The 26063-nt window shown below is 45.8% G+C and overlaps 1 protein-coding gene and 4 non-coding genes across 5 annotated transcripts; 3 read left to right on the top strand and 2 right to left on the bottom strand.

Annotated features, from left to right (window-relative positions):
• Positions 1-909: 909 nt before the first annotated feature.
• TRNAH-GUG (transfer RNA histidin (anticodon GUG)) lies at positions 910-981 on the bottom strand. Its single transcript has one exon. It is a non-coding gene; the product is annotated as a tRNA-His (tRNA).
• Positions 982-1529: 548 nt separating this feature from the next.
• Positions 1530-1603, top strand: TRNAN-GUU (transfer RNA asparagine (anticodon GUU)). The gene has a single exon. It is a non-coding gene; the product is annotated as a tRNA-Asn (tRNA).
• Positions 1604-7601: 5998 nt separating this feature from the next.
• TRNAV-CAC (transfer RNA valine (anticodon CAC)) lies at positions 7602-7674 on the bottom strand. The gene has a single exon. It is a non-coding gene; the product is annotated as a tRNA-Val (tRNA).
• A 1886-nt stretch (positions 7675-9560) lies between these two features.
• On the top strand, positions 9561-20640 carry LOC140687980 (NBPF family member NBPF6-like protein). Its single transcript, XM_072945919.1, has 7 exons — positions 9561-9708; positions 9921-10133; positions 12049-12151; positions 12746-12981; positions 16475-16526; positions 17374-17537; positions 20180-20640. The coding sequence occupies exons 1-7, from the start codon at positions 9573-9575 to the stop codon at positions 20188-20190; spliced, it is 915 nt and encodes a 304-aa protein (XP_072802020.1). The 5' UTR covers positions 9561-9572; the 3' UTR covers positions 20191-20640.
• Positions 20641-25322: 4682 nt separating this feature from the next.
• Positions 25323-25395, top strand: TRNAV-CAC (transfer RNA valine (anticodon CAC)). The gene has a single exon. It is a non-coding gene; the product is annotated as a tRNA-Val (tRNA).
• The last annotated feature ends 668 nt before the right edge of the window (positions 25396-26063 follow it).

Below are 26063 nucleotides of genomic sequence, written 5' to 3' on the forward strand. Positions count from 1 at the left end.
AATGCTTTAAAGTTTTGTTTATGATTTTCAGAGGCCTAAACAAGAAGTGGCGCAAGTGAAGTTTCACTTGTTCGGTAAAATAAGCTCAATTAACGTTTGTTTGTATGACTAAACTGGGTCATCTGCTCAGGGAATTGTCAAGTCTGATCTCCATTTGCGTTTGATTTGAACCATCCCGCCCCCCACTTCCGGTCATGCTCTCAGTATAATGTGACCCTCGGTCACCAGCACGGATGTAGTCAGGCGGAAGAATCAGGCATTCGCTGTTTCCACTAGTTGAGTCCTCAGGCCGGAGGGTCAGGTAATCACCGCGATCACCATGTATGTGGTTCTTGTTAAGTTCTTCCAGTTGTCCAGTCCTGATGGATACTGTTTGTCTCGCGAGTGGCTGCCGACAGGCCTTTAAAATCCTTGAGAGTAGACGGGCACTGGAGAGGTTACTATGATGACTATAAGGGGAAACGATAGGCAAGGATTGAGAAAGTCCTCAGAGCAGAGATTCCCAGCAGCCAAGGTTAAACCAGCTAAACAGGTCTAGGGAGGAGGAGTCCCTTATGTGATAAAAAAATTTTGTCTGTGGTCTTTAAGATCCTGTAGATTTTGAGTAAGCCAGAAACAACATCTCCCGCCGGTGATAGCACAGGAGGCTCCTCACTGGGCAGCTAGGGCATGAAAGATTTCCCCAGTTTGGGGTAGAAGATAAAAGGCTTCCTTCGGTTCCCTTCTGCTCAGACACGGAGTAGAGAAGGTCCCCAGGTTAGCGGTCTGTAGCGTTTCCTTGCCTTCTCCTGACCTCATCGCGCCCGGTGGCCAGGGAAAAAGCAGTGCTCTGTGGCCCCCAGGCCCCTGTCAAGCTTAACCCCAAATCAAAAGAGAAGCAACCGCCTTCCCCGCGGGAGGCAGGGACAGTGCCGTGACTCGGATTCGAACCGAGGTTGCTGCGGCCACAACGCAGAGTACTAACCACTATACGATCACGGCGCGCCACGCTCGCTGCGACAGTCCCGCGGCTTGCTGGAGCACTGTTGACGTCAAATCTTTCCGATTACCGCGCTCTTTGGTTTTTGGACAACCTCAGGTATTTGCACTCTTCTCTCTTTCACGCCCGCTCTCCATTCTGCACTCTCTTCCTCTCAAGTTTGATACCTCATGATCAAACCAAACCAAACCAAGCCCCAAACCAATCCTCGTCTCCCCAGATCCGCACGTGTCTCTGCACAGGCCTCCTAGGAAGTCTCCTTGTCCTCCTCCCCGCCTCGCGGGCTTCTTCCCCGCCTCTTCCCGCTCGTCCCTTCTGACCGACCCTCCCCACCACCTGGGTTCCGGCTTCCCGCTCGGCTGCGCCTTCTGCCTTCGGAATCGCCCGACGCACGGCTTTCCCACCGGACGAACACGCCGCGTCGACTCCACTTCCCGGGTTTTCTGAGGCTTTGGAGCCGGCACCGCGGTCCTGAGAAAGGCGAGTGATTGCGCGGAGCGCGGAAGCCGAACTTGCTGTCTCTGAGCCTGAGAGAAGGCGTCCTCCGGGCGTCTCTGTGGCGCAATCGGTTAGCGCGTTCGGCTGTTAACCGAAAGGTTGGTGGTTCGAGCCCACCCAGGGACGTGTTCAGCCTGCCCAGCCTGCCCTTTTGAGAGAGCTAAGATCTTTGAGGTTCTCTCTCCACTCTGTGCATCCTCTCCTCTCACGGCCAAAGAGGGCATGCCCCCGCCACTACGCTCCTGACCTCTGCGTCGTCTTGTGTACGACAGGAGAACCTAAGCTCCTCAGGTCATCACTGAGGCCGGCCCAGAACCGCACCAGGAAAACTAGGTCGCTGGCTGGCTGAAAGTCGGCTCACTTGAGTCATCGTTACTGTGAATTCCTTCTTAACAACGGAGTTTCTTCCGTCTTTGTACTTACTAGTGTTGGTTTAACCATTTCCATATACTTTTGGGATTAACCTGGTTCTATGATTTCATGGTTGCAAGTAATGCTGTAGTCCTCATTCCTGAACACGTATCTTTGGCCCCTTGTACGAGTGCTTCTCTAGCGAAGAGCCCCCGGAGAGCCATTGCTCTATCACAGTGTTTACATGGTTTCTGGATGATTCCATTTCCACTCCTCTGTTGGCTTATTAGCTGTAACTCTTTGGTTTGGTTATTTCGGCTATTGCTTTCAGCTTTATAGCATACGTCGGTAGCTAACCACAGCATAGTCTTTCTTCAAGTCATGCCACACCTCTTCACATTCCCCTCGCTGGCCTTTTTGCTGTTGTTGGCAGGCATTTCACTCTACATAGGTTATAAACCCCACAGTCCATCGTTACTACTTGGTTTAATCTCACTTTTTTTAAAAAGAGATTTAAGTAATAAGAAAAATGTTACATAGTTCCCCATGCAAGTACCTCTTCTGTAGTCCTTCATCCCTTGGTGTACATCCAGATTTCCATCCGGTATCAGTGGACTCCTTTCACATTTCTCATAGTGTGGGTCTGCTGGTGATGCATTCCTTCAGCGTTTATATGTCTGTAGATGTCATTATGCACCTTCATTTTTGAAAGACATTTCTTGGGGAGGAGGTATGCAATTACACATTCACTCCCGCGACCCCTTCAGTCCCTTAAAGATGTTGCTCCACTGTCTTCTCACTGGCACTGTTTCTGATGAGGAGTCTGGCATATTTTTATTTTTTATTTTTGTTTTTTGTATGTACCATGTCTTTTTCCTCTGGCTGCTTTGGAGATACTTTTCTTTTCTTTTTCAGTGGAGTTTAGCAATTTAAGTATGATGTGACTAGATGTGGTTTTCTTCATGTTTCATGTGCCGCTGCTGTTCATTTGGCTCCTTGGATCAGTGGGTTTATAATTTTTATTATGATCGGAAAATTTTCCGTCAATATTTCTTCCAAATTTTTCCCGTCTCCCAGAGTCTTTCCAGAGATTCCAAATTACTCATATATTAGGCCTTTTAAAGTCACTCTACCACCCAAAAATGCTCTGTTCATTTAAAAGAAAAAAAGAATTTTTTTTTCTTTTTTCTTTTTTTTTACTGTAGGTTCATTTTGGATATTGTCGGTTGTTCATGCCTTTATGTCCCCTAATCTTTTTTTCCTGTGATGTCAAACTGATGTCATTTCCACCTGGTGAACTTATTATCTCAGATGTGATAGTTTCCACGTCTACAGTTTGATTCAGGCCACTGGAAAATACTCCATATTTCTACTCAACTCTTGGCACATGGGCAACACAGTCATCACAACTGTCTTGAAGTCCTCCCTGGGAATTTTAACGTCTTGTCAGTTGTGGTTCAGTTTCGGTTGATTGATTGATTGTTCTCCTCCTTGTCATTTTCTCCTGCCTCTTTGCATGCCTGGCACCTTTGATTGGATGCCAGACATCGTCAAAGTTTCCCTTCTTGGGCGCTGGCTATTTCGGTATTCCCAGAAATCATCTTGAGTTTTGTTCTGTGGCACAGTTAAGTGACTTGTAAACAGTTTGATCCCTTTGGGTCATGCTTTTGTGATAGTTTAGGTAGGTCATTCTAGGGCTGATTACTCTCACTACTGAAGAAAATCTTCCTGAGTGTTCTTCCCAAAGGCCTGTGAATTATGAGTAGTCCAGGCTGGCTTGGGGGAGCGAGTGCAATTGCCTGTCCTGCGTGAGCAGCAGGCACACTGTGCATTGATCTTTTCAAGTTTCCTTCCTTGGCCTCAGGTAGTTTCTGCATAAGCATACCCTGTTCGATCATTGCTCTGCTGAGTCCTTGAGGGAGAGCCTTTCATATCCCAGGGTTCTCTTCCTCTCTCTCTCTCTCTCATCACTGGATCTCTGTCCTGTGCACTCTAGCTGCCTTGCCCTCCAATCAAAACCCAGCTTCATCTCCACAGCCCAGGGAGTTGGCCTCAGATCCCCCTCCTGGTGCCTAGCCTGGAAAGTCTGGAAGCAGTAAGCCAGGCCAATGATAGGACTCACGCTGGTTGTTGCTCATGTCTCAGGGGTTGCTGGGTTTTGCTTCCTGATTTCCAGTGTCTTGAAAACAGGTGTTTCGTGTCTTTCCTCTTTTTCCTTTTCCTGGGGGCGGTGGTTGGGGGTGGGGTTGGGAGGTAGGGTGAGATTTCAGGCAGGGTGGTAAATCTGATTTGTCTCACCCCACCCCCACCAGAAGCTGAAAGCGTATCTTCATGTTTTCGCAGTTTGATTTCAATAGGAGGTGTGCCAATTTCTACTCCAAGCACTTTTTTTAACTCAAAGAACGAGCCTTTTCTTCACACTCCTGTCATCACAACCAAGTTCCTGTATATCTATCCAATACTCTAACAAGGGGAGTGGTGCCCTCCTGACTCACGTAAGTGGGAGGTACCATACAGGGACGATGTGGATGTGACCCAAAGACACCCCATTGCATGTGCTCAGCCGCTAAACTTCCAAGGTGTTTAGAAAGCCTTTCAACAATTGTCATTGTTTTTGGTGGTGACCTACTAGATCGAGTCTCGAGAAGACTGGCCAGAATGACTCCAGATTTCTTCCTGCCAAGTAGCTTCTCGATTGGAGGGGGAAATACACACCCGTCCAAGACATTTGTTCTTCTTCTCTTTTCTCTGTGTGTTTTCGCTTTGGTTGGAGGCACACACTCTAATGACTAGGCTCCCTCCTATACCACCAAGCCTGCAGTAACATGACTGTCACTGTCTCTATATGACTCCTTGACAGTGGTTAGCCATTCACTGACATCCGCTCAAGGTGCCCACACCTCCTCTTAACCTGTTAACCTTCAGCCACTCATCAACGTATAAAAATATGCGGCAGCATTGTATCAGAACAGTATTTTTGTTATTCCTGTGTTAATTAGAAATCCTCCAGGCAAAGATTATACATTAATTAATCCAATTTATTATCAGCTAAAGAACTTAAAAGGGAAAAACGGATCTTAAAATCACAACTTGAGCCGAATCATATTGGAGAAATGCACGTTGGTTCATATGTCGCATGATGCCTAAAAAGCCTACCTCAAAATTGTAAGTTAAATAACTAAGTCGCTATGATTTCTAGAATTATGAGACTTTATTGCAAAGACATTGTATGGTATGTGGTATGTTTATTTTGCTGGAACTCAAAATTTTAAATTTTATAAACTTAAATATTTATCGGAATTCAAGTTTGCATACTGGACCAGTAAAACCAGATGAGGACATTTAGGCCATTCAGTATCCTTAGGATTTTGAAGGGAAAATAAATTCAAGACGTATACAACCTAGAACACTGTGCTCCCAACACTGTGCTTCCACATTATTTGAAAATCTGGAAGACAGCACAAAGTACCTTTCAGACAGAAGTTCTCAAAGTGATGTGATCCATACAAGGGTTCACCTTCAGCAGTATGACATGACGCAAATGCTGTCTATGCCGTTACACATCAATTACTAGAATTCTTTAAAGTCTGTAAAAGTATCTTTTTTTTTTTTTTTACCTAGCTCCGAAGTCCATTCATTTGTCTAGAGCTAAACTTCGTTTTTACCCCCTGAGTTACATGTGACCAAGAAGGAAAGTTCAAGAAAACTTTCCCATGCATGTCATCCCCTGGGATCCTACAACCACAAGCTGGGTGACTACCCCTCTTTGGAGACAGACGCACTGGAATCTGTACTGCAGATCAGGCTGCCTCTGTCTGCTTAAACTCAGCACCACGTCAAGGTTCGGACAAGAGAAGACCAAGCACCATTATCACAGGGCAGTCACCCACCTGACAGCACCGAGGCCGACAATTCTGGAAAGCCCTTGAGAACTTTCCTCCACCCTCTGACGCATTTCCTCATCAACTCGCTCCCCTCATCCTCCCATCACAGGAAAGGTTCTTCTGCTTTCTGTCAGGTCAGAACCCTTCATGCTCCCTGCAGGGCACACGGAGCCAGACAAGAGCCAAGGGGGCGGCGGCACTTCCCTAAAAGGGCCTCTCCCCAGGTGGGCGGCTCCAGCGCTCAGGCTGACCCAAGACCCCGCCGCCCACGGAGGCAGCCAGGAGGGGTCCGGAGGCAGCGGCAGCTGGGGGATGACAACCCAGTCGTGTTCCCACAAGCACAGGGCGCGTCTGGCCTGCACTCCGGCAGCCTGAAGAGACGAGATTTCGGGTTCCTGAAGGGGCACAAGGGGCCTGCTCGCGAGGGCAAAGCCTTCCTGTGGCCTTGGCGGACGGGTCCCGCAGAAGCCGGTTTGGAGGGACTCGACAAAGGAAAGGAGCAACAGCGGGCCAAGCAGTGATCTTGAATTGAGATGACGGCAGTTACTCTCAAATGGTGTCGCCGCTGATATATTGGCGAGGGAGCGCCGAATCAAAGATGGTAAAGGGCTCGGTGTGCGGATAGGGACAGAATATGCGATGTTAGTATTTCAAATGTTGTGTGTGTTTCCAATGTTTCTGATTTTCGATGAGTTCTTGGAACACAAGTCCTAGGTTCTCTTTGGATGAAACCTCTGTGAGCCATTAGGTTTGTGAGATGAAGGAGCAGAGGGTAGAAAGAAGGCCGCCCATCCCCCCGGCGGATCATCGCACCTTCCCTCGGCGTAGGGACCTTGAGGCAAACCGCAGGGTTCCTGGGAGCCAAGACGGTGAGAAAAGAAACTTCTCTGGCCGGGAATCGAACCCGGGCTGCGGAGGCTTCAAATCCTAACCAAGAGACCACCAGGGAGTCATAGGAAACAAAGCCCACTCACCATCCCGCTCGAATTTGCCATGTCTAGTTGAAACTTGTGACCATAAATGTTGGGTTTCTAAGGACAGAGCAGAAAAAGAGGCCATTCCCAGCCCCTCTGGGCTGAATGCAGCTGTGCAAGGCTCCCGGCCCTGGGCCCGCTGCTCGTCACCCTTCCCCTCTCCCGCTGTGGGCGACGCTCTCTGCTCCGAGGCCAGGCCAGGCCTCACGTGGTTACCGGCTGGGTTCCCTCCTAGTCCAGCTACGTCTCTGTCCGCGGCAGAGCCGAGGTCATTCTCTCTTTCTGAACCTCGGTTTCCTTTTAAGTCAGGCGCAGACCTGGCTCTCAGCGGGAGATGAGCGGATGCGTCTCCTTGCTGCCCTCTGTCCTCAGTCCAGGGGCGCTCCCGGTAACGGCAGGGGTACTGGCTCCTTTTCCTCCCCGACCAGCTCAATTCGTGGAGCCTGAAATTCGCAACTACGCGTCTTTGACTCGAACCCTCGGTGCAGGGTTACTCCTCTTTTGTTCTGTCAGGCAAATCAACGTGTTCCGCAGGTGTGCTGAGGTGCGGGAAAGCCAAGTGTGCTTCACAGGGGTGAACTTTTGGTTTTCCGAGACTTAATAGGTGTCCGCGTGTAGAGGGGAAAAGTCTCTAAATGAGAAAGTGAGGGGATTTCCGGATGTAAAGGTAATTTGAAGGGGGCCTTGTCCTGTGCCCTCCTTGAGCTAAGCGGTGTCCAAAGTGACCGAGAGCGGAGAAAGGAGGCCCGGTTCCTAGTGCGGAGGAGGCTTCCCGGTAGCAAGGGAACTCCTCCCATGTATCCTGGGGAAACGAGAGCGCAGCTGTGCACGCCAGCTCGTCCCACCCCTCCTTGCCTCCTTTTAGTTTTTCCAATGGGGATGTAAATATCGGAGGGGCGGAAAAGAAAGCGGACGTGTTTCCGCCCGGTTTCGAACCGGGGACCTTTCGCGTGTGAGGCGAACGTGATAACCGCTACACTACGGAAACCGAACTGGCGCTAGCGCTTAACAGTACGTCCAGGAAAACCCTATCCTGCCCACCAACCCTTTAAACTGAGAGTGAAACGCTCGAAGCGCCAGCAATACCTCCAGCAAGAGGACTGCAGTCCCAGAGAGGCCCTGGCTTGGGGCTCCGCACCTCCCCCCTGCCCCACCCCGCCGCAGCCAGGACAGTTTGGTTTCGGGTTCCCGCATCCAACGCAGGGTCTCTCCTTCCACAACTAAGCGCCCGGGATCAGGGGTCGCCCTGCTAACTCCCCAGCTCCCAGAACTTCCATTTGCTTTTTCAAAACAGATTCTCTTTCTCTGCTGGAAAAGATTTATCATGTCATCTATTTTCTGAACGGCTAAAACATATCACATTAAGCTCCTATCTGACAACCTCAGTATCTCAATCCCCTGTGAGTCAGTCTCTGCGGGATCCTTTTTTCCCCTTCTGCTTCTATTCCTTTGTAGTCCTAGACTACTGTGACTGGAGGGGGAACCTATTGTGTGAAAAATGGTGGCCGGTTTCATGATCTCTTTCTCTCAAGATTGTTCACCCTCTTCCCCAACATTCTCCAGGATAGACCGTACACTAAGCCTTATAATATGCCCCAAAACATTTCAAAGGACTTGAATTGCATACAGTTTGGGACAGCTCACAGACCAGAACTATAGTCTAGAAGCAGGTTGGCAAGTAGTGTAGGTAGTTTGTCCTCCACCCTCACTTTGTCATGAATGTTCAGTGGCACATATGGAGGTGGCCGTGGTCATATACGTGGAGTCCACTAGCTTGGAAAAGCTAGGCAGCTGAAGGGAAGAGAGAGCTATTTCAGGGAATTTCCCTCGTCTTGGCTCACAAAACCAGGAAGAAATTGATAGGTAGGAAGTTAGGAGAGGTCAGGGGATTATTTCTCCTGCCTGCCTATGCCTCTCCATAAAACCTCAGCTTCTATGCCACTAAATCCCACTGCACAGGAGTACTGTGGGTCACCACTAACTACCACAGACCCAAGATCTGGATGTTTACCACACTCTGAGAAAACAAGAACAGGTCAATAAGTTTGGGTCAACACAAGCCATCGCTCAGTGTTCTATACAAACTACTCTGGACGTAAAGAATAGCACTAGTTTACAAAGCACCCCAAATTATGTGGCCACTACAAGTGTTCAAAGAAACATACAAAATCTACTTCAATGACTTTGACAAGTGGGGAAGAAAGCCTTTCGCACTAGAATGACATCCATAAGGGATAAGCATGGAATATGCATATACAGATTAAAACACAAAGGAACCCACACATAGAGGAGGAGGGTGGGGCTGGGAGATAGGGAATGTCAAAGCCGACTCCAAGTTTAACGAAAAGCCGAGTTGCTTTCCCGTTGAGGAAAAAGAAGCCATCATAACCTCAGTCTGCAGTAAGAAGTTAATTAAGACACAGTCTTGCCAGTAACCCTTATAAATTAATTATTCATACATGGAACACAGTGTTACATTTGGGATATTTTCCTCAAAATAGTAAAACGGGGTGGAAAAAAACTAGCAAACCAAAAACTCCAAGAGTATCTAAAAGTCTTAAATTTTCCATGAGGAAAAGTGACTTTATAACAGTGTTTAAGACAATGAAAGAATTTGAGAAATATCAATTCCTTGATGATTTATATGCTTGCAAGAATAATCAATAACAAATAGTTTTTTACATTTTAGGAAGAGATAGGTCTGTGGTATCAGCACGTGGATACAGACATACTGAGACTGGCTGCGGAGGGGGTGTCCCCATCAGTGGCGACCTTCAGAACAGCCCAGGCGGCCTTGTGTATCGGCGTGGCCTAGGCAGCTGGAAGACAGGGGCCCCCAAGATTCCACGACGCCCTCCACCTTCCAATTCTGTTCTGGGCCTCCGCATGGTTACCTGGCCGGCTGGGTCCTCTCTCTGGCGCGCTCAGCATAGCCTGACCTCGGAGCTCTGGCGTCTTGTGCCTTACCTCCGTGGTGAAAGCCCCTCAGAGCAGTGGAATGCTGACGAAGTCTGGCCCAAAAGTAAGTAATGAATTACATCTGCATTCTTTAGATATGTTTAAATACTTTTCTTTTCACTTAAGGAAACTTTATTGAAGCATAATTTACATACTATAAAACTAGCCCACTTGTACACTTCAATGATTTTTAGTAGTTTACCAGGCAGTGCAACCATCACCATAATCCATTCACTTGTTTTGAGTTTATTATTTGTTTGGGTTTCTTCTCTGCAGGGTCTGGCTCTGTTTCTTCCACCACAAGCTTCAGCATGGCAGCATCTCTCACCTCTTTCTCTGGCTCGAGGACAGAAATGAGCATCCTGGAAATCAACCAGAACTTGCGCTGCCAGCTGGAAAAAGTCAAACAGGACTTTCGAGACCTCACAGAGAAATTCCTCACATCCAAAGCTACCGTCTACTCCCTGGCCAACCAGCTGCAGAAATACAGTAAGCCTTATGGGGTCATAGTCACCAAAGTGATAAATGATTGCCCATCTTCCCTGCAAGAAACGAAATACCCTCCAGACTTCATTCTTCTCTCTCTTCCATCAAAAACAAACCTGATTGTACTCCTAGAAAGGTAGAAATGGGTATTTTACCTTCAATTTGCAGAGGATGGAAACACTGAGGCACAAAGGAGTAAAGTTTGCAGTGAGCGTATGGGAGGAATTGAGCTAAGATCTTGGCTCAGGCACTCAACTTTCTTTTCTCTCCCAGGAACGTGTGGCAGATTCTACAAACCTATAATCTCGTTGTAGGCTTAAATATCTCAGGATTAAATTCAGTCTTTGACTGAGCAGCCACTTGCAGAGCACTGTGCCGGCTGCCCTGGGGAGAAAGAAGTGATAGGACACCCTACCTTAAAAGAGCTTAAATCTGTCTGTTCCCAGCTGAGCCACAGATGTCTGGAGGTGAGAGTCTGACTGGCAGACACAGAGGGAAGTCCTGATGCCTGGGGCAAGATTCTTTTCGCACATAAAGTCTGAGAAGCCATTCCTCAGCCTCTGGTGAGATGGAGGGTATTTCCAGGAAAACCAGAGACTCTACAGCACCTTTGCTACCTCTCTCTGAATGTGAAGTTCACAGACAGCAAGCAAATCCAGGATCTGGGCTTTGAGACAAATGGCAAAATGAGAATGAGGCCAAGTGGAGGAGACCTCCAGGCCTCGTAGCAGGCAGGGCAGGGCAGGGGATGGCCCTTCCCTCTCCACCATCAGCTTTCACATCTGGAAATCCACTGGACCATTTCAAACCTGTTCACCATCGAAGGGAGGGTGGAGCTGTAGTGGCTGAAGGACCATGGGAGCAAGTGCTTGAGGGGACAGGGGGAAAACGGGAGGATTCTTACTGATATTGAACTTGAGTTGGCTTTCAAATTTCTACAATCATTTTTCAGTAAATCAGTGAGGGATAAAATTTGCTATCCAACTTACTGACGTGGACAAAAAAGTAAAAATTAAAGCCTATTTATCAATGACGTGAAAAGACCAGCTTTGGGGTGTGCGAATATAAGGGTTTTGTTTTTGTTTTTGTTTTTTGTTTTTTTGAACTTAATTTATTATAATCATAATACAACTTTTTTGAAGCTAGAGAAGAAGAAAGATATCACCCACTATCTTCCTGTCAGGGTACTACTACAGTGCTGTGATTAAGAGCCAGGCTTCCTGGGTCCAAATCCAAGTTGCTTACCTTCTCTGTGCCTCTGTTTCCGCATCTGTAATGGTAATAAGAATAGTGGCTACCTCTTCAGGTAGTGGTGATGATTGCGTGATGATGATTCTTAAAAATCTGCTAGAACAGTGCCTTGGCAGACATTAGTTCTCCCTCCAACCTAACACACCTGTTAGCATTTGAACATCTGTCTTTCAGACATTTTCATCTTCAGATACATTTTTACACGATTTTATCCAGATAAACTTTTACATCTTTGAAATACGGAGGGATCGTTGAAACCCTCATTGTGGGAGACCGTCAGCCCTACAGTCCTTGGAGCTTTCCCAAACACACAGGAGATTCCTACTTCATGCCCAGATGACTGTTTCACTTAAGAGGCTGCTAAAGTGGCTCAGATTTGGAGTCAGAACTCAGGGTATGTGGATTCAGACATTGCTTCATTCCAGCTGAATCATCTTGAGCAAGTTATCCTGCCCGTCTATGAGCTTCTCTTTCCTCATCTCTACAGTGGGGAGTAATCAAATGCCAAGTAGTTGGGAGGCTGAGGAATAAGGTGTGGAAATCCCAGCGTAGGGCCTGGTACCATGGTTACATCTGCCCTTGGGATGGATCCTGCCTCCTCCCTTGAAGGCAGTGACCACAGCAGCATGCCCAGCTTTCCCCTGAGGCAACGTCTCTGTTTTCTCAGACTGTGAAGAGTACAAAGAACTTATTGAATTTGTGCTGGAGGAAGGAGTGCCATTTGAGGAGGGGGAGCCGGCAGAGAAGATGAGATCAGCTGCAAGGCTTGGGTAAGGAGACTGGGAAGGTGTGGGAAATCTTGACCCTGTCATTGGTTTTGCTTTTCATCCTTTCAATTAATGCCAGTCTAGCACTTCTGTATCTGGCTTTCCACCCCCTACGTTCTGCATAATGCTTGATGATGTATATTTTATTGAAATGGATGGGGGCTGAAGTGAGGAGCTGAAGGAATTTCTTTTTAAAAGAAAGTTAATTAAAAAAAAAACCACAAAGAAACAAACCCAGTGCTATTTCCTCATTCCCTCTGCCACAGGCAAGTCACACAACTTGTACAAGAACTCAGCATGAGGTGTATATAAAAGTAGAGAAAAACCAGATTTCTTCTATATAGCACAGGGAACTATATTCAATATCTTATAATAATCTTTGGTGAAAAAATTATGAAAATGAATATATGTATGTATATGTATATGTATGTGTGTATGTCTGTGTCTGTGTGTCTGTGTGTCTGTGTGTGTATATATATAAAGAATTCAGCATGAGGAATTCCTTAGGGGCAATCTAAGAAGTATCTCTGCTAAATCTCCCATAATTTATCACTCACTACACTCATTTTTAAATTTTACTTTCCCTGCCCACCTTAGGAAATATGACCCCCTAATTCAGGCTCAAGCCCAAGAACTGACCCACTTACGACAGAAGATACAGGAAGGGAAAGGTGCCTGTTACCTTTTCACCCAGCATGCAAGGAACACAGTCAAGTCTTTTGAGAGTCTCCTCAGGAGCACTGGCATCGCCTACTACCAGAGGCAGAGATTCTGTGAGCTACTGACCCAAGGAAGCCAGCTGGCAGAGAGACTTGCCAGCCAACTCACCACCGGTAAGTCGGTTACAGGCTCTGAAGACCCTTAGCTCCTGCCAGGGTCCTAGCCTCACACGAGACCCCCTGCCTCCACGACCCTCCACGTGACTTTATCCAGATGCCCTGCTGTTTGGTGTCGGTCTCAGCCAAAGGATGGTGATGCTACTGTCTAGACATACCTGAGAGTATTTCCCTGGGCTGGAGGCGAGCCCCTGCAGACATTTCCCCTTCTGGAGCCAATGTTGTGGCTGGACAGACCCTTGTGCTTCTTATTAGGATTGCACGATACACCTCAGCAACAACCATCAGAACACTTCGAAAAACACAAGGTGTATTAATCCCAAGTCCTGAGGGCTACGCGGCACACACACACCCAGGGCCACACAGCGAGGTCACAGGGAGAGAGAGAGCGGAGTCCTGTGGTTCTGTGGTGGGGCACCTAGGGTTCCGTGGGTTCACTCTTTACTGCTGAATTTAAAACAGAAGAGGGGAATTAAAGTGCAAGAAGGATAAAACATCAGTTTTTAAACAGTGCAGGAAGTGGTCAAGCATCAGTTATCTAAATCAACCAGGAATTTCTGAAACAAAGAACTTCAAGGATGAGGCAACCTGACTCTGTCTAGTCGTGTAGTTGCCAGTGTGTTTATTTGAGATCCTCGTCTTTGAAGTGGATGCCTTGGGAATCAATAGCTTAATATCAGGCACTCGGGTTACATTTTTTTAAAAAAGGGACTGTCAGGCGCTTACACTACACCTGCTGGTACACCTCACACTCTGGGGACCGTGGCAACACAGGACTGGCTGGGGGTGAGTACAGTGGAGACTACACGGGTCTGGAGGCCACACTAGGACAACTGCCTCCTTCATCACAGGCTTTTGGAGCAGGAGGCAGCAGCCATCCAATCATTTTTAAGGACTTTGATATACAATAAAATGAGCCATATTGTATTGATACACAATAAAAATGTGTATATAAGTGTTATATGCAGTGTTATAAGCACTCCCACAATCAAGGTATGCAACAGTCCCATCACTCCTAAAATTCCCTTCTGCCTCTTTGTAGTCAACCGTTTTCCCCAACGCCAGGCGCTGGCAACCACTGTGTTTGGTCTTTGTCCCCATAGATTTCCCGCTTTCGTGCTGACTTCTATTCCATTATAGAGACGTGTCACTTTTTGTTTACCCTTTCATCCACCGGAGGCCATTTGGATTGTTTTCATTTTGGGGCACTTACGAATATTCGCTGCTAAGAGTCATACACAGATTTTTGTGTGAAAAATGTTTTCACTTCACTTGCGTAAACACCCAGGCGTGGGGTTGCTGGATCACGTGGTCAGTGGACGTTTAATTTATACAAAACTGCCAAACCGTTTTCCAGTGTGGCTCTACCATTCCGCATGCCCCCCAGCAATGAGTAGAGTTCCAACTCTTCCCCAGTACCAGCTCCTGATATTTTCAGGTGGTTGTTCTTTTGCTTTTTGTCACTTTGGCAATTTTAGTAGGTGTGTGGTGGCCTATCACTGTGGTTTTAATTTGCATTTCCTAATGACTGATGATTCTGAGGGTCTTTTCGTATGCCTATTGACCATCCATGTATCTTCGGTAAAGTGAGTGTTCAACTATGTTGTGCATTTGACAGTTGAGTTGCTGTTTCCTTATCATTGAGTCCTGAGAGTTCTTTATATTTCTGGGTACAAGTCCTGTATCAGATATTTGACTTGCCAATATTGTCTCCCAGTCTGCGGCTTACCTTTTCATTCTCTTAACTGTCTTTCAGGGAGAAGAATCTCCTGGTATTGATAAAGTCCAACTTATGCATCATGGTTTTGCAGTTATATCTAAAAACTCTTTGCCTGAAACGAGACCCTTTGCCTTTCCATATAAGTTTTACAATCAGCTTGTCATTAGCTATTAAAATTCCTGCTAGGATTTTGAGTGGCATTGCTTTGAATCTACGAAGAGTTTGAGGAGAATTGACCATTTTAATAATATTGAGTTTTCTAATTAATGATCATGGTGACTTTCATCAGGCTGAGGCAGTTTTTGCTTGTTTTATTTATTCATATTTGAGTGAACAAACAAAGCTTCTGTTTTTTGTCTTATGATGCTGACTGCTGACAACAGAGAAGGAATTATGTCTCCTAACGAAACATGCGCAGGCATGGTCTAACTAACAAAAGTTTCCAATTTATTTGAAGAAGTTCATTTTTGTTCTTTATTTGCCAAGAGTTTTATTTTGAATAGATGTTGAGCTTTGTGAAATGCTTCTTATTCATCTGTTGAGATAATTGTTAAGTTTTTATTATGTTGAATACTTTCAGATTGTACTCTGGACATTTTGAACATTATGTTGTGAGACCCTGGGTCCTGTTAAAGTCCTCTGAAAAGAATTTCTTAGCAGGCAGTCAACCCCTGCTAGGCTCAGACTGCGAGTACTATGGGCAGTAGTTCCAATGTCAGTTTAGTGTTCAGTGTACTTGATGTATTGTTTAAGTCAGTCGAGCAAATAAGTCACTCAGGTTTTGTCTGAACTAGCTGCTGGTTTTATGGTCATTCAGTTCTGTAACCCTTTGCCATGATTCTTTGGGTCTGTTCCACACGTGTTCACTTTGGGGATGAGCCCGGGGATTTCTGTCAGTTTGTAGACAGTGTTCCAGCCTCTCCCCTCTCTAGCATTTCTTTCATACATCCCAGTTCCCAAGGGTCCCTTTTCCAAGTCCCTCTACAGAGAGATTGGGTTCTTTCAGTCACTTCTCCTATCACACTGTGCGGCAGTTCCACATGACTGGGGCTACTGTTAGAGCAAGGAGGCAAGAAAAGTGAGAAAGAAAAAGAAGGGGGGGACACGCTTCACACTCTTCCGACAAGAGGTCCCTGTTTGACTAGAGAGCTAGATTCTCATTTGTGGTTAAGGGCCCTGCTCAGCTGCCTTGACAATACAGTTCTGCAACTGGGCTGGTCTCTGGGTCGGGTCAGGAGGAAAAAGAAAAAAAGAAGAAATGGAAAGGAAGGGAAGATTCTCTTTACACTCATTGGCATACAGAGGGCCCTCTGTCCAGTCATTTGGTCAGAAAGAGGTGGTTTCTCCTGAAGGTCTTACTGCTCACATGCTGCTGCAGGCTCCACGTGAGAACAGTAATGAGACACACATCCATGGTCTAGCAACCAGCCTTGTGGCAGAATGAAGGTTACAGCTGAAGAAGTACAGAAGGCAGTGGGCAAGTATCCTGTAGGCTGGGGAGCAAACATTTTAAACCCTTTGCCTTGACTTAGGAGCAGACCTCATGGTGATGATTCATCATGCCAGCGGCATACCGCTCAGTGTTGCTCAGAAAAGCCTGGCAGGCTGCTCCTCTAAAGACACACCCGCGCCTCCTGGAATCATTCTCCCAGAGCGTCTGAACAAATATGTAGAGTATTACGTCCCTGGTCGTATAGGCCCTTGTACTTGTGACGTGTGAAGCGGGACCTGCTTAATTTCCTGCTAGCTCTTCGTATTTTTGGTTCACAGAAGATCATCAGGATAGGGAAGGTGAAGATGGACAGGAGCCACTGGCACCCAGGTAACTCTGAATGATGAAAGGGCTGGTGATGGAATGGTGAAATCTGGAGAGGATTCCAGAAGCAAGAGACCAAGAGGCCAGAGGTCACTGATCCAGGAGAAACCAGAAACTGCTGACTGTACCCACTGCATTTATTCATCATCCAACGATGTGTCATTTTAAACAGTGTGATTGGTTCTCCGTGCAGTTCTTGTGTTGGCTATCATTCCTCAGTAAATTCCTCAAGTCTAGTTGACTAGAATCAGTCTGACCTAAAGGTATGCCAGCCAGAGATCCCTGGTTCCTGTTTCCTAAGAACCCATGTGGTTAAAAGCCAAAATGAGACGCCTCTCTGCTTTCTGCACAGTTGTCCTGAGGTGTGTTTGCAGGTGTTTCATCACCAGAAATCTATCTTGAAAAATAAAATCAACCATATCAAATATTTAGAGGAAAAAAGAGGTCTAAAAGCTTCAAGAGCCCTAAGGAGGTTACATTGCCTCAGGAGCCAGTATTCAATGGACCACTTCATATAATATTCCCTAAAATTTGTCCAGAGCATTTAAAAGCCAATATTATAGGTCTCTGTGCGTCCTGCCTGTCATAGTGTATTTCAGCAGAGTAGTTGTGTCGTTCCTCGTGTTAGGAGATCACTACGCTGCACACCTGCTGCTTGCTCTCCCACCCCAGCTCTAGGCTCGCTGTGACACCAGTCAGAAGGGGATTGTCATGCTTCCTCTCACATAAGATGGCCCCTCTGATTTCTGGTGCCTCTGCCATGAGCTTCAGATCAGGACCAGCTGTGAGGCTGTGGTTCCAGGTTGCCTCAGTCTAATCTCCTGTCTTTCCTGCCCACCCACCCCCACCCCAGCTTCAGCAGGGGGCTCCAGGCGGAAGAAGAGAATGAAGTCCAGGAGGACTCACTAGATGAAATGTATCTGACTCATTCCAGCTACCAGGACTCCCACCAGCCTCCCAACACCAGCGCCTTTGCGTGTGACGGGCAGGAAGCCAGCTCTGCCGTGGATGTGGCCGGTGAGTACTCCCAGTATAAAGAGAAGAAAGCTCCAACACCCAGAGGACTGAGAAATGAAGCTCTGGCGGCTTCTCCACGCTCACCGCCTCTGTCTCGGGGGATTGAGATCATCTCTGCAGGCAGGCCCCCCAAACCCGCCTTGCAAAAGTGATTAGGCTGCATAGAGTTTTGGGATCAAGTACGGGTCCCTGGTGGGTCAGGAAACTTGCATCGTTCCTGGTCCACGCTTCCTTGCCATCCCTCTGGCCTCCATTGGCATAGGCAAGCCGAGGAACCCGAGACAAGCCAGAGTGGAGACAGTGAAGGGATCATGACAGGCTTTCTGCTCCCCTTCAGCACATGTACGGAATCTGTCTAATGAACCTCCTTCTTTAAGATGAAGCATCTTAGCTTTCCTGAAATGTCCTTGCTAATTATGGTTCCTGAATGTTGTCCCATGGGTTTTTGTAGCAGTCCGCAATATCGGCAGTCTTGACCATATTTGGAAGTCCAATGATCACACTTCCTGAGTTCAAGCACCAGTCTCCATTTCCCGTCAGGCGGCTTGCCTCCCCATGTGGTTCCATGTTAGCTCTGGAACATCAAGTGGTTTCCCTAAAGACAAGGCTCTGATCTTGGCAACCCTTGAGTAAATGGCCAGGGTTCCCATTCTTTGTGCAACACCGAAGCTGGTGGGTTTTCTTTGTTTGTGGGTTTAGTCTCAGCGCAGTAATGGAATCTAAACCAACAACCAGCAACTGGAGGAAAGGCTGAAGCTAGCAGCAAGGCCACTCACATGCCACTTTCCAAAGAAAACCACCCAATCTAGCCAGTGAAGCTCCTCCAGGTGTAAGAGCCCCTGAGCTAGCCGACTCACTGCTGTGTGCGAAGTGTGTGTGTGTGTGCAGGTTAAGACCTCAACTTTCGTCTCCTTTCCCTTAACTGACTGACTTTCCTCTGGGGACACAAGGTTGGATCATTAGAGGGCAATATGGTGTGTATTCTCTTCTAGGCAAGAGAAAGAGGCTGTCTTAATTTGATCACTGTTAGCTAAGGTTCTTACAGCAGTATAAACCACGTCCTGTTTTACCTTTTTGCCCCAGGTGGGCGTAAGTACGTGCGTTTTGTTCCTCATTCTGTTCCTTTACGAAGGCATCTTCATTCCTGTTTCCCCTTCCCCCTGAGGAGCAGAGGGAGTATTTGACACCTCTTAAAGACGTTCAGTCACAAATCAAGTGGGAGAAGTATTCAGCAGAGAGGAATACCTTTCTAGTCCCCACAACTTCATACCAAAGAGGCGGCCACTCCTCTCCCAGAGCTAGACTAGCCCTACTCAGAGGCCTTCAGTATTTCCTTCCCTCCTTGTGTCGACATCCTTTAAACTTCCCTTATCCTTGTGTAGGAGGTGGCCCTGTGGAGGGAGCTCGGCACTGGGCCACGCTTCAATTCTACAAGGCTGCCCGCTCTCCCACCCTTTCAGATGCCAGTGGAAAGCCCAGGTTGTTACTGGTACTTCTGACTGGCCCCAAATCAGAGGATAACACACCCCTCCTTGTCAGGTTTGATGAATTTGCTAGAGCAGCCCACAGAACTCAGAGAGACATTTCACTCACCAGGGTACCTTTTTTTTTTTTTTTTAAATAAAAGGGTGTAAGTCAGGAACAGCAGATGGAAGAGACACATAAGCAAGGCGTGGGGAAAGGGTGCGGGGCTTTAACGGCCCCTCAGAGAAAGCCGCTGTCCTAGCGCCAACATGCATTCAGCAACCCAGAAGCTCTCAGAACCTTGAAAACCTTTTGGGTTTTTATGGAGACTTCCTTACACTGGCACGATTGATTAACTCATTTATGATTGGTGATTGAACTCAGCTGCCAGCTCTCACCCTCCCAGGAGGTCAGAGACTGGAAGTTCCAACCCTCCAATCACAAGGCTCAACTTCCAGGCAATCAGCCCTCAAAATAAGGCGCTTTCCCAAAGTTGCCTCGTTAACATAACAAGTGAATTTTATGCCTCCATCACTTAGGAATTCCTGGGGTTTTAGGAGCTCTATGCCAGAAATGGGGATGAAGACCAAATATGTATTTCTTACTATAAATCACAATATCATCGATGGTGTCTGAAGATTCTGCTGGTTTTCACATTCTAGGGTTGTTCCCTTGGTGCTGCCCTCCTATTTAAAAGGACTAGCACATGGATTTGGGAGCCAGATTTCCATGCAAAATATCCTCTTTTTCCTGGAACTGTTCTAGGAAACAGACTGTTTCTGAATGAGCATGTTTGAAGCTAGGCACCCAGGAGATGTGAAAGGCCTTTGTTTTTCTCCGAAAGAGTGGAATGGAGAGTAAACTGATACAGAGGGGGAGGTGGTGGGGATCTGGCTAACCCCCCTGCGGCAGCTGTGAGCAGGGCTCTCAGCATCATGCGGTGGTGGGGCCCTCTGTTCCACACCGCAGGGCAGATGGCATATTTCAGAGGACTTTCCCTCTAATCTGCTACTACAGCTTCCTCTTTCCAGACTGTAGTTTACCCCCTAGCTTATCCAGTTACCTGCATTCCGGTGGCACATGGCCTCTTTCCTCTCTCAGCTCTCACTCCAGCCTCAGTTAGCTACCAGCAGAACCTGACAGAAGATCCTCAGTTTAGTTTTTGTTTTATGTTTCAGGTAACAACTAATGCTCAGATTATGAAAATGCTCGAATTATGCTTTACTTCAATAAAGCATAGTCACAAACAGTTTCCCAGCTGATGAGCGACATGAAAACAAAACAAGCAAAATTCTAAATATGAAAGAAGAGCAAGATTTCAGAGCCACTCCAGATTTTTACTCCAAATAAATAGTTTGCAGAAATCATCCCTCCAGCCTGCTAATGTGACAACTGCCAAGGGCACATCGATACCCAGACTCACAGATCAGCTGGAGAGGCCCTAACATTTTCCCTCCCCACCCCCAGCCTGCGGATAACTGGAGTCAGCAGCAGCTGGGGGAAGACGGCGAGGACTTGGGTCAAGAACAACTCAGAATACTGTCACTGCAGACTATTCACCAGCTCTTCAGCACATGTCTCTTTTCCTTGAAGGATGAGGGTTTAGAAGTCTCTGAGAATAGAGTTAATTTTATATACATTCTGTTGGCTATCGTCTTTTTGTACAAATCAAAATTACAAAGACTTCTTTCTTCAGCGTAAAGCAGGAAAATCAAACATTGATGTGTCCCCTAGCTTTATACTGCAGAGTGATAGTCTGAATGCATCACTTCATTCCAAAATGAAATGTTATTAAGTGCCTGCTATTACACAGAAAATATTCATTTCATCTCACCCTCAGGGAACCAAGATATTCAGGCAAAAATTTCTGCCCCCGCAGTTGGGCAACTAGAAGAAGAGCAGCGGTCTCATACACACGCACCTGATGGGGCCCTCGGTTCACAGTGATAGGACCTCTGCCGGAGAAGGGTCGTGAGAGTTTGTTGTTCAGTCCTGTGGTTTCAGTACACTCCCGCAGAAGTTCCATCCTAGGGGGTCTCTGTTTAGAACCCACAGAGAGAGAGAATGTACCTAGATGGAACTGGTAGCTTTCAAATAACTCCACTCTCATCTGGGTTTTTTCCTCAAAATAAATTTCTTTACTCTTAATTTGTCTTTTGCAATCAAATATAAAAGCAGGACATCTTATTCAGAAGCTTTGAAATACATAAAGTGGCCTCCAACTTACCAGATTTCCAGGTTAGAGGGCTGCTTCGTGGAAGGAGGACAAATCCTGGGTGGCAGAACCTCTAGGTGGGTCTTGTATGGGTGGGTGGCATTGAGGACGGTCACACCCTTCTGCAAGGGACAGATTGATTGACAGCTAATTTTTGATGCAAGACTCAGCTCTTCACAGCTTCCTGTGCTTTACAATAATTTCCCTCGACAATTATTTACTTTGAAAATTTTCAGATCTACAGAAAATTTGAAAGAACTACACAATGAACACCTCGATTCTGTTCATCTCAATTCAACAATTAACATACATTTGCTCCTTTCCTCTGTCTGCCGGCACCCACACACCATTCATATTGCTTTAGTAAATGCAGACAAAAAGCCCACTTCAGCCCTAAACGCTTCAGCATCTATTTCCTGATATTAAGGGCATTGGCCTGTATAACCAGAGTACAATTCAATTGTTGAATCTAAGGACAGTTCTTAATTCAATAGTATTATCTAGCATAAGCTCCACATGTAAATTCCCCCATTGTTTAAAAAACGTCATGTCTATAACGCATATATACACGTGTAGGTATGTAAATATAGATGCATTTAACATACACATCCATATTATACATACATATGGGAGAGAGATTAAGAATTAAGTGTTTGTGTTGTGGTACTGATGTTTCCCCATGTTCCGATTAAAATTCCTGAGTTGTACTTTAGTCCTTATTACCTGGAACTCTCTCCCGGTTTCTTTGTTTTTGTCACTTTTGATGTCATTGAATTTCTGAAGAGGACGGGCTAGTCATCTTGTTTAGGGTCCTGCATGCTGGTCCAACTAAACATTTTTGGAAAGACAAGCACATAGTATTTGTGCTTCCTACTGCATCCTATCAGGAAGCAAGCCGTTATTTCTTGTCTTCTTGATAACAGCCATTCTAACTGGTGTGAGGCAATACCCGATTGTGATTTTAATTTGCATTTCGCTGATGATTAGTGATACTGAGCACTGTTTCGTGCACTTGTTGGCTATCTATATGTCTTCTCTGGAAAAATGTCCATTCATATTATTCTCTGCCTATTATTACTTGGATTTCTTTTTTGCTATTGAATTATATAAGCTGTTTATATATTGTGGATATTAATCTCATCAGATACATGATTTTCAAATATTTTCTCTCATTTGGTAAGTTATCTTTTGATTTTATCGATGGCTTCCTTTGCTGTGCAGAAGCTTTTTAGTTTGATGTAGTTTCACTTGTTTATTTTTGCTTATGCTGCCATCGCTTTTGGTGTCAAATTCAAAAAAATTATTGCCAAGGCTGATGTCAAGGAGCTTACGGTCTATGTTTTCTTTTAGGAATTTTTTGGTTTCAGGTCTTCCTTTCAAGTGTTTAATTCATTTTGAATTAATCTTTGTGAATGATTTAAGAGAGTGGTCCAGTTTCATTCTTTTGCATGTGGCTTTTCAATTTTCCCAACATCATTTATTGAGGAGACTGTCCTTTCTCCATTGTACATTTGTGGCTCTTTTGTCATCAATTAATTGACCATATATCTGTGGGTTTATTTCTGGGCTCTCTATTCTGTTCCACTGATCTATATTTCTCTTTTTATGCCAGTACCATACCATTTTGATTACCATAGCTTTGTAACATAGCTTGACATCAGAGGGCAGGATGCCTCCAGCTTTGTTCTTATTAATCAAGATTGCTTTGGGTATTTGGGTGCTTTTGTGTTTCCATACAAATTTTAGTTTTGTTTGTTCTGTTTCTGTAAAAAAAAAATGCCATTGGAGTTTTTAAAGGGTTTGCATTGAATCTGTAGATTGCTTTGTGTGATATTGATATTTTAACAATATCAATTCTTCCAGTCCGTGAGCATGAATATCTTTTCATTTATTTGTGTTCTTCAGTTTCTCTCATCAGTGTCTTATAGTTTTCATTGTATAGGTCTTTCCCCTCTTTGGTTAAAGTTATTCCTGAGTATTTTAGTATTTTTGATACAATTATAAATGAGATTATTTTCTCAATGTCTCTTTCTGACTTTCTGCTGCTAGTGTATAGAAACACAACAGATTGTTAAAATTGTATTGTATTATTTGTGTTGTGATTGTATGTTGCAACTTTACTGAATTCATTGATTCGTCCTAACAGCTTTTTAATAGAGTCTTTAGGGTTTTTAAAATACAAAATATCATCTTGTCTGGAAACAATGACAGTTTTATTTTTTCCTTTCCAATTTGGAAGATTTTATTTCTTTTCCTTGTCTAATTGCTATGGCAAGGACTTCCAATAACACGTTGAATAAAAGTGGTGAGAGTGGGTATCCTCATCTTGTTCCTAATCTTGGAGGAAAAGTTTTCATGTTTGCACCACTGAGTATGATGATAGCCGTGAGCATTGAAACTCTTTGAGTTTCTTTGAATATTGAACCAGTCTTGTAGCTCTAGTGTAAACCCCACTTGATCATGGTGCGTGACTCTCTGAACATATTACTGAATTCTATTTGTTAAGATTTGTTAAGATTTTTTTCATCTACGTTCATGTGGGGAATGTGTAGGATATTAGAATATTTTTATATTTATGTAAGATAGCTGTAGCTTTCTTTTTGAACATTTTCGCCCCTGGTTTTGGTGTCAGGGTAATAGATGCTTCATTGAATGAATTGAGAAGTGTTCCGTACTCTTCTGTTTTCTAGAAGAGATTATGTAGAATTGGTATTCATTCTTCTTTTAACTTTTTGTAGAATTTTCCAGTGCAACCATCTGGGTCCAGAATTTCTTTCCTTGGGATATTTAAATTCCAAGTAGACTTTCCTGAACAGTTATAGAGGTATTCAAAGTATCAACTTCATAGTTAGTGAGTTGTAGTGGTTTGTACTTCTAAGGAATTTGTCCATTTCATCTAAGTGGTCAAATTTATTTGTGTAGAGTTTTTCCTAATATTCCCTTATCCTTTTGATATCTGAAAAATCTGTGGTGACTGTAGTCTCTGTTCATTCCTGATACTAATCACTTGTGTCTCTTTTGTCCTTTGTCAGGATTATTGGCCTCTTCAACGAATCGGCTTTTATTTTATTGATTGTATCCATTGCTTTTTGTTTTCAATGTCATTAATTTCTGCTTTGTATTATTTTCTTCCTTCTGTTTGCTTTGGATTTCTTTCACTTTTCATTTTTCTTTCTTTCCTTCTTTCGTTCTTGTTTGTTTTGTTTTGTTTTGTTTCTTGCTGTGGGAACTTGAGTTACTGATTTAAGAATTCTCTTCTTTTCTAATGTATTAGAAATTTAAATTAGGGCTTTGAATTCCCCTGTGAGCACTGATTTAGGTGTCTCTCACAAGTTTTTATACGTTATATGTTCATCGGATATTTTAAAACTGCCAAATGCCTATGACATAGGCTTTGCTATGATACTGGCTAAAACGTAAATGCGTGATTAAAATGTTGGACTTAAATTGATTCGAAAAGATGAAGCGACAGAGGCGGAAACCAGAGGAAGTCCTTTTGCCTAGTGGGCATCAGAGCGATCCCCCTTGATACCTGAGGCAAAAGGGCTTGCGAGGAAAGAAGGCGAAGGTCCAGCGCAGAGGGGAGGAAGGAGGAGAAGGGGTCCTACAGTTCCGTGGATTCAAAGCACAGATCATTTCCGAGAGCCGAGAGCTCTGACCGCTGGTGCGGTGAAAAGGGCCACCGCAGCGCGGGTCCGCAGCCAGGCAGGGGCGGCGTCCACACTGCTGGGTGCGGCGTCTCCTGGGGCTCAGACGCACGCACCGAACACCCCGGCTCCTGCAGCCTCTGTGAGCTGGGGAGTCAGCGGAGGCGACCCTTGCACTCCGCCGCTTAGCTTTGGACCTGGAGACCCTGCGTAGGACGCGGGATCCCCAAGTCCAGCTGTGGCGGGTCCTGAAGTCAAACTCCGGGGAGCTCCACGGTCCTCGCTTTGAGGGGGACTCAGAACCCAACGCCAGGGCCTCTCAGGAGCCGCCTTCTCCTTCCCTGACAGATCCATCGCTGGTGTTGCTAGGGTTATTCGGTTTAAAGGGTCGGTGGCCAGATTAGTGACAGCAGGACCTACGGTTTCACGGACATACCGTCAAGTCTGACTTCGCGGCTGGTTTCCGTAGTGTAGTGGTCATCACGTTCGCCTCACACGCGAAAGGTCCCCGGTTCGAAACCGGGCGGAAACATTCTGAAGTTTTTCTGAGTTATACATATACATTTAAAAAACCAAAACGGGGTGTGGCAGAGGGGGCGCAGCTGCCTAGTCGAGCTCCAATATACACAGGAGGAGTTCCGTTACTACCTGAAAGCCTTCTCAGCACTAGGAACTAGGCCTCCTTTGCCTGAGTCACTTTGGACACCGGGACACAAGCAGTTCGTTACTCTGAGGGCTCAGGACAAGTCTTCAGGCTACGTTTACACCCGCAAATCCTCTTAGCTTCTCTTCTAAATCCCTCTACACGCTGACACGTGTTATGTCTCCGAAAACCAAGAAGTTCATCCCTTTGAAGCACAGCTGGCTTTCCCACACCTCAGCACACCTGCAGAACACGTTGATTTGCCTGACAAGGGAACGAACCCGATTCCGCACCTGGGGCTGGAGCCAAAGACGGGTAGAGAAAGAACTTAGGCTCCTCGAATGGAGCTGACATGGCAGGAAAAAGAGCCGGTACCCGTACCATTAGGAGGAGAGACCGTGGATTCAGGTAAGAGATTAGCAAGGAAACGGATCCGTTCATCACCCGCTGAGAGTCCATTTGGCACCTGACTTATAAGGGCAGTAGGCGTTTGTCCTTGGCTCTGCCGCACGCAGGACTATAGCTAGACCAGGATGGCATTCAGGCCGGTTACCTTG

The sequence above is a fragment of the Vicugna pacos genome, chromosome 21, assembly GCF_048564905.1.
Source record: "Vicugna pacos chromosome 21, VicPac4, whole genome shotgun sequence".
NCBI classification, from domain to species: domain Eukaryota; kingdom Metazoa; phylum Chordata; class Mammalia; order Artiodactyla; family Camelidae; genus Vicugna; species Vicugna pacos.